The 7,477-nt window shown below is 34.7% G+C and overlaps 1 protein-coding gene across 1 annotated transcript; it reads right to left on the bottom strand.

Annotated features, from left to right (window-relative positions):
* Window positions 1–238: 238 nt before the first annotated feature.
* cpo (carboxypeptidase O) lies at window positions 239–5,668 on the bottom strand. Its single transcript, XM_084402966.1, has 9 exons — window positions 5,503–5,668; window positions 5,210–5,270; window positions 5,028–5,129; window positions 4,385–4,489; window positions 3,765–3,881; window positions 3,581–3,677; window positions 2,728–2,930; window positions 2,537–2,621; window positions 239–1,544 (listed from the first exon to the last, which is right to left on the bottom strand). Exons 1-9 carry the CDS (start codon window positions 5,556–5,558, stop codon window positions 1,279–1,281), a joined length of 1,092 nt encoding a protein of 363 aa, XP_084259092.1. The 5' UTR covers window positions 5,559–5,668; the 3' UTR covers window positions 239–1,278.
* Between the last annotated feature and the right edge of the window lie 1,809 nt (window positions 5,669–7,477).

The following is a 7,477-nucleotide window of genomic DNA, read 5'->3' as shown; positions in this document are numbered from 1 at the left end:
ATATATAAATGCAATTATTTTTATATATATTGAATTTTTTACTTAAAGGTATAGGCAATTAGTTTTATAAACACTTTTTGTTATAGCTACTGGTTGAAGCACTCTTCACATCCTGATGGCAATCAATAATAGAAGTGATCTAAATATTAAAACATTAATAATGCGAATTTTAGGTTTTAACACATTTGGATTTAAACCATTTATTTGCACATAATATAACTGGACAACACTCACAAAATTAAACATAAGTTTTTACGTTTTTATAAAATGTTTGAACATTTTTTATTCTAAACAGTAGCATACTACAAACTGCATACTGATCCACACATCGACAGTATATACAATACCGTACAGTATGTAGTACAATGCACACTAATATTCCATTCCAGTCATAGCTGACGTCCTGATAGGCTTTTAGCTTGAATTCACTGGGCGAACATTGCAAAAGAATGACCCCACCCTGACCTTTGGTGGAATCCTTGGGTTGAAATGAAGTGAGGTATACTTTATATCTTCCATCTTGATCTCTCTGCGAATTGTTAATATCACAAAAACAGAGCACATCTCTGTTCTCTTTATCATCCAGTCAGTCAGTGATAAATAGAGGTGTTCAGCGAGTCTACAACTGGCCTCAGTGTGTTCAGTAGGGCAGCCTTGACGCGAGGGAGATCTCTTATCCCTCATTTCACTGATGTTTAACTTCTGTGCGGTTAAGGAATGTCTGATCTGATCTTTCCCAGAAGCACTGATCTGTGTCCCTTTTTCTTTAGTTATACGTTTATTGTTTTATCTTATCTGAGGTTGCTGATGTTGACAGCAGTTTATACAAGATTGAAACCGTCTTTAGTGATTTCTGTGTATACACTGCCATCAGCAGGCCAAATGGAGCTCTGCGATCAATATTAATAAAACAAAATCATGAAACAAACAAACTATTTCTCACTAATACAGTAATTAAAAAAGGAAATATTTCTTTGTATGTTTCTGTTTATTAATTATTTTTATGGGTTAGGGTTAGGCTTACCACTTAAGCTTTTTGTAAGACAACTGGTTACAATTTGAATCTATATTCAAATATAAAAGTATTTGAACATGAGTCACACTTAAAAATATCTGAATTTTGTTACATTACACAGTGAAACATCAAACCAAGTTGTTTTTCGTTGCACAGTTCTTGTTTAAGCATCAAAGAAATCCTAAAACAAGCAGCTTTGAGAAATAAAAATGCATGATGCGACAAAAAATGTGACAAAATCTATTTAGAAATAGTGGTCTAAACTAAAGCACACTAGTGCTTGATATCCATAAGGCTATCAGTGTTGTCCACAGTGTGGCTGTGACTGTAATTGCTGCACTTTTGAAATTCTTATCATGGACGTAGTTGATGATGGACATTGCACCCTGGTAAGCTTCTTGACATGTGGGCTGGATTTGATCTTCGGGTAGAATGAAGCCGGTCTGCCCTTCGTCCCGTAACTCAAAGGTGAAGGAGTATGGGATCCCTATGAGTCTGGCAAAGTCACGTGAAGAGCCAGAATTTGGATCTGTGAAGAATATTAAAGCATCGTCACAAGTGATTAGCTTGCAAATACTTTTTTCTTTATGTTTTCCTGGGCGATGCAACAGGCCAATACAGGTAATTATTTTCACAATTTCATAATGTAAATCTTTAAATAAAACACTAAAAACAAACATCAAATGTTTTAAAAGCTACAAGTAAATGTAAACGTCACAGTATCATAATGTACAGTATAAGAATGGATATTCCTTTTGAGATTTGTTGCACCAGCTCTGCAATTCACTGGCATCATGTACACTGATTAAGCTGTTATGATAGTTTGATTATAAAGTATATTTGAGACTATAGACTATATAGATATGACTATGTGAGACTATAGTTTGAATGAATCCCTTTTCTTTGCATGTCACATGGACATTACAGTACAGAATGGCTCTTTCGGCATTATCCTGAACATTGTATAAGCATTAGTTTCATGTGTGAATGGGAAGAGAGGCTCTCGGGAGTGCTCGTAAAAAGGTCACATGCTTTCCCGGCAAAAGTCCTTCACATAAAAATCAGTCTACAGGCTTTCATAGACAACCTAGGAAGTATTGTTTTGTTTTTTTAAGTTTTGTTGCAAGATGTTTACATATTGGCAATAAGAAAATTCTTTAAGTGAGCATTCGATGATGGAAATCTAAATGTAAAAATAGACTAAATGATCATGCACAATTAAATATCCTAAACTGAGTGAATCTTATAAATTAAAAATCTCTAATATCAGCCTATAACTATATATTTTGCATCTCTACTTGACATTGACACCAATATAATGCAGCGTCACAAAAAAGCTGAACTTTTACTTACCAATTACATTGTAAATCAAATACTCTTTTTTTCAGGTATTTAGGATAATGCAATTTCAACATGGCAGCCACCATGAGCGGGAAGGGATCACGATAATGTGTTTCTTCTAGGTCGTTGGAATGACTGTCTTCATGTGTTATGATTGGAAACCATTTTAAACATACTCACACAGCACATCAGGGGAAGTGCCCACTTTGTAGCTCTTCCCATGAACTGCTTTGATGACTTTAGCCGCAGCGAGACCTACTTCCATCTGCAAACACATTGACAGACGTGCACATTTAATTCGAAACAGTGTACGCTATGCTCGTAGGCTCCCAATCCTAACTTATCCCGAACTAATTTGCACTTCTACTTACCAGTTCATCGTAATTGGGTGCTGAGATGTTGGGGTGTCCGTAGGGGACGAGGAGCAGCTGACCGTACGAGTGGATGGTGAAATAACAGAGTATTTGGTTTTGATTTGCTCCCAAAAAGTCAGTGACGGCTTTGGCCTCAGGCTCAGACAGAGCAGTCGGACCGTTGTAGATCTCTGAACAGCAGTTCCTGGAAATCCCGACCACTATATGAACGAAGACAGATGGATTAGATCATGATCTGATGCTTTCGACAGTACTGTATACTTGCTGTACATCAGTGTAGGTGTAAAAAAAAATAGCATTGGTTGCATGTTTTGCTCTTGATAACTGCCATTTCATGATTCATGCTTGGATGAGGGGTTATCCTTGCAACTTTTTATTTGTTTACTATTTCAACATTAAGTTTATCTCTGCCACCTTAAGCACGCCTGCACTTTATGACATGTAGAGGGTGGGAAGACAGGATTGGTACATTGAGTGCTGTTAAGTCATCTGTTAAGTCATGTTTATAACCCTTATCTCTTATATAGCTGGTATTTACATTTTTCAGATGCCAAAGAGTTCATTCAGTTATCTAAAAAAAAAATTGTTTTGGCACAAAAAATAGCTTGTGAATATTTTATGCTTGCATGTGGTTTATTATAGTTAAATAAAACATATATATAAAAAATAAAAAAAAACTTTTTTCCTTTTCCTATTGTTTAACTTGATGTACTAAAATAACTAAAACTAAAACTGAAGTACAAAAATTTATAAAAACTTACCAAAATAAAAATACCAAAACACAACAAAATGACTAAATCAAAAAATATACTAAATATATATATATATTGAAAGTAAAAGTCTTACTTACTCCCCCAGTTAGCGTAAAAGTTGCGGTTGAGATCAGTTCCGAAGCATGTGCAGTTTTCAGTGCCTGGTGGTGATCTGGACTTTCTCCATAGTCGAGTCTTTAAAACACATCACATACTGTACGTTTGCTAAAAATATAATCATCAAATGTCACACTGAAGTACTTAAAAACGGATGAAACTCACCGTGTTATCCTTCCAGGAATAAATATATCCGTCCATGTTCAGCACTGGGGTGATGTAAAAGTCCAGATTTTTAAGCAATGTGTTTACCTTCGAATCTGATTTGTAGGAGCCCAGGATCTTTTTCAACATGAAAACAGTTAAATTAATTTTTATTTATTACATTAAATATAAATATAAAGCTTTATAGGAGGAAAAAATATATCAACACAAACTGAACTCTTATATCCACATAACCATCATGATAAAAAAAAAAAAAAAATCCTTATTTTGCCTACTCAAAATACTGTCATTCACTTTTCACAATTTATTTTGCACATCCTTAACCTGATTGTTTAATTTAAGCATGTGAATGCTTTGAGTATGCTGTGTACTTTCTTCCTCTAGTATCAATATTTGTGAGCTCTTTATAAATCTTTTTGTAGTTCATGATGTATAGGAAAATAACATAAGCATCCAAATCCAGAGCATTTTTAAACATCTTAGCTCGATCAGCAGTGGCATTGCATTCACAGACAGATGCAGTACATTATATTGTGATGTGATATTTCTGGGAATAACACTACAGGTGTATGGCAGCTTGACCAAGTACATCATAATAACTTCCCTGTATAAAGTCTGACCTCTTTAACAAAATGCTGGCAGAAAGCTGGAGCGATCCATTCTCTGGCATGAATCCCACAGTCCATCCAAACGGCTTTCTTTGGTGTGGTGCTGTTGAAGCCGATCTGCATATCAGATACAAACAAATGAACACGAAATGCTAATACCATGGCATTATTTTGAGTAGGCTACCTTGTAATATTATCATGGTAGTACTTTATTTTACAGTTCTGTTCCGCATGTACATGTACATGCTATGTACTTAATCCATAGTAACCAGTACTTTCTTGGGTAAGTGCACTGTGAGTACGTACTGTAAAATAAAGTGTAACCATTATCATTGCATCACGGTATTGCCACAGAAGTTTTTATTAAGGGGATCAAGTATATAGTTTTAAGCTTAATAAATGCGACACTGTCACTCACACACTCACTGGCCTCATGGGATTGTAAAGTGTCCATCGAATGAAAACTTCAGAATCTCACCGGAAGTAGTAACTCATCTGGGCACTTTTTGCCTACTCTTTATGAGTACTGTGAATTCAGACATACTACTGTTTTTCACCTACTATGTAGTAGGGAAGTATGCGATTTCGGACACAGCCTCTGTTTTTTTTTTTTTTTGTTGAAAGCAAATGGACTATTGCACTACACAGATAATACCTTTAATAATTTAATGTTCCTCTTCTCATAAGTTTGTCCATACGTCATGTTGGACACAACGTCTGGGTTTTCCCTTTCGATCTGATTCATCCAGGCTGAAATCTGTGTGAAGAGATCGATTTGGTCAATGAATGTATCAATCAATCAATGAATCAACAGCAGCAAGTACAGGAGGATCTCACCTCATCCATGGTGTGGTACTTTGTGTAGTCATAAGATTTGTGTTCCAGTCCACCAGCCAATCTGTAATGAATTAAAATACTTTACTGACTCAAATGAGGAAGAGCAGCTGTCTTTATTCATCAGATCTTATGTAGGCTATCCAAATCTCTTTGTATTCAGAGGGTATTTCATGTCTCAATGTCAGATTTTCTATTTTACAAAGCAGTTTATTTAGGAGGAACAAGATTGAATGGTTTGTTCTGACTTAATTAAACCTCTGGAAACCATTAAGGCATTAATAACAAAATCTTACCTGTCCTGGGCCACTAGAGCCAAGACCACCCAAACAGACATTACTGAGCTCTGCATGGTTCTGATTGTTATCCGAGCTTGCTGATCCTGACAGTGTGAACCTAAAGACTGACTGTGACTTATAAAGCAATCCCCATCTGATTGTCCCAGTCCCAGACAACACCTCAGCGAAGAGAGTGACGCTCAGATAACTGAGTTAATATTTAAACCCAAGACATTTATCCCAAAGGTACAGCATTTCAAGCAGAATTTTAGGATCAAACTTATCTGGTCTAATACAGTGCTGTTATAAATCAGGACATTGTGATAATAAACACTATAAATATCCACTGATTAACCTTTCATGTGCAGTCAGCTCATATACTTTATGTGCTTCGTAGATATTTCGGAAGTTTTGTTTTGTGAGTTTGAACTGTGCACTATAACCACAAGCCATCAGCTCACGTCATCAGTTATTATATCTGTGCGGTTTAACATCATATACAATATCTAGCAATCACTTATTAACGATAAACAAATATTTTCCTTGGGCTGGGCATCATAACTTAGCACTGAAGTAAATTGTATTGTGATATGACATTTTATATAATATCCTTTAGACAGACGCAGTCCAATGGTCAAAAGGTCATGAGCATTTATGTGTTTTCATTTTTGTGGATGCAGTGTTTGGTAAATTATTTTTATTTTATTTATTTTTTAATAAGAGAATGTATGTATGGATAATAATAATAATAATAATAATAATAATATCATTAGTTGTTATTATTATTATTATTATCATCATGATCATCATTTTCTTTCTCTCTACTTTTTTTGATTAGCTTGCTGCTAAATCAGGAGGTCAATGCAATGTTAAAAAGTATCATTTATAAAATTTATTTAAAAATAATAATGGTGGTACTAATAACAAGCATTGTAGTGTTAAAATCAGTGTAGGTAAATATAGCCTACTGAAATATTTTAAATTCATAGTATATTGTAAATAATACATGTAATTGAAACAGATGCCATTGGTAATCTAATTGTAGTAAGTCTTTCTATGGAATACAACCACTAGATGGAGACAAGGGTTTATTTTATTTTTTTTACGTGCTCATCTTTGGATTCATATTAAACAGAATCTTAAAATCTTGAGAATTAAATTAAATCAATTCAATTAGTAAAGATAAAAAATAAATAAATAAATAAATAAAAAACAGAAAGTAGTAGGTAGATAGAGCAAAGTGGATGAACACGTGTACTGCCGTTAGCATCCATTAGTTTACACTGTAAATTACGGTGCAACTTTGCAGAAACTCTCATAAAATCCTTCTTCCTTCGGGTGATGTTGTCCCTCACGTTTCAGGCCCCGTGCTGCAGTTTGAACATGATGCTGTTGGGTAGGATGAGTAATAGACCACTGTTTATGAACATTAATTTAGACGGGAAACCACAAACTTTTTAGCATCGCTTGTGTAGCAAGACACTGTTTTGGTGGATGTATTGGCATGCATTGTCATAAACAGTTATTATTTTGTTAAATCCAGAGGAGAAAATGACTCTTTGGGACATTACAGGAAATGTCTTGGTACAAGCTGTTCATGCCAGTCTGTTTACAGCTGATAATAGTTATTATTACAGTTGTATGCTATGTGTTTAGAGACCACATAGGCTACATACTTTACTGCCCATTTCTGTCTTTCACTGAATTTGGTGGCAGGTCAGGCAGGAGGAATGCAAATGTTAGCTACAATATATTGTGTTATATCATTGAAATGAAAGAAAATTCTTTCATTTTCTGCAAGTGGATCATATTGTCAAAAGAATATTCGTAATTATAAATCATGGAATATGGAATAGTAAAAAGAGGTTAAATTACATGTTTGGCAGACCGCAGTTGCAGATTCAGACTGGTTTGTATATTAATTTGTAATGAAATACCGTTCAGTCTGTCTTTTTTTTCTCTCTCTCTCTTTGTTTTTGCAGCAAATGCTCTT

This window comes from Rutilus rutilus (assembly GCF_951802725.1).
Source record: "Rutilus rutilus genome assembly, chromosome: 2".
In the NCBI taxonomy this organism is placed as follows: Eukaryota; Metazoa; Chordata; class Actinopteri; order Cypriniformes; family Leuciscidae; genus Rutilus; species Rutilus rutilus.
The sequence above is the reverse complement of the archived record's forward strand: the minus strand, read 5'-3'. Positions and strand labels throughout refer to the sequence as shown.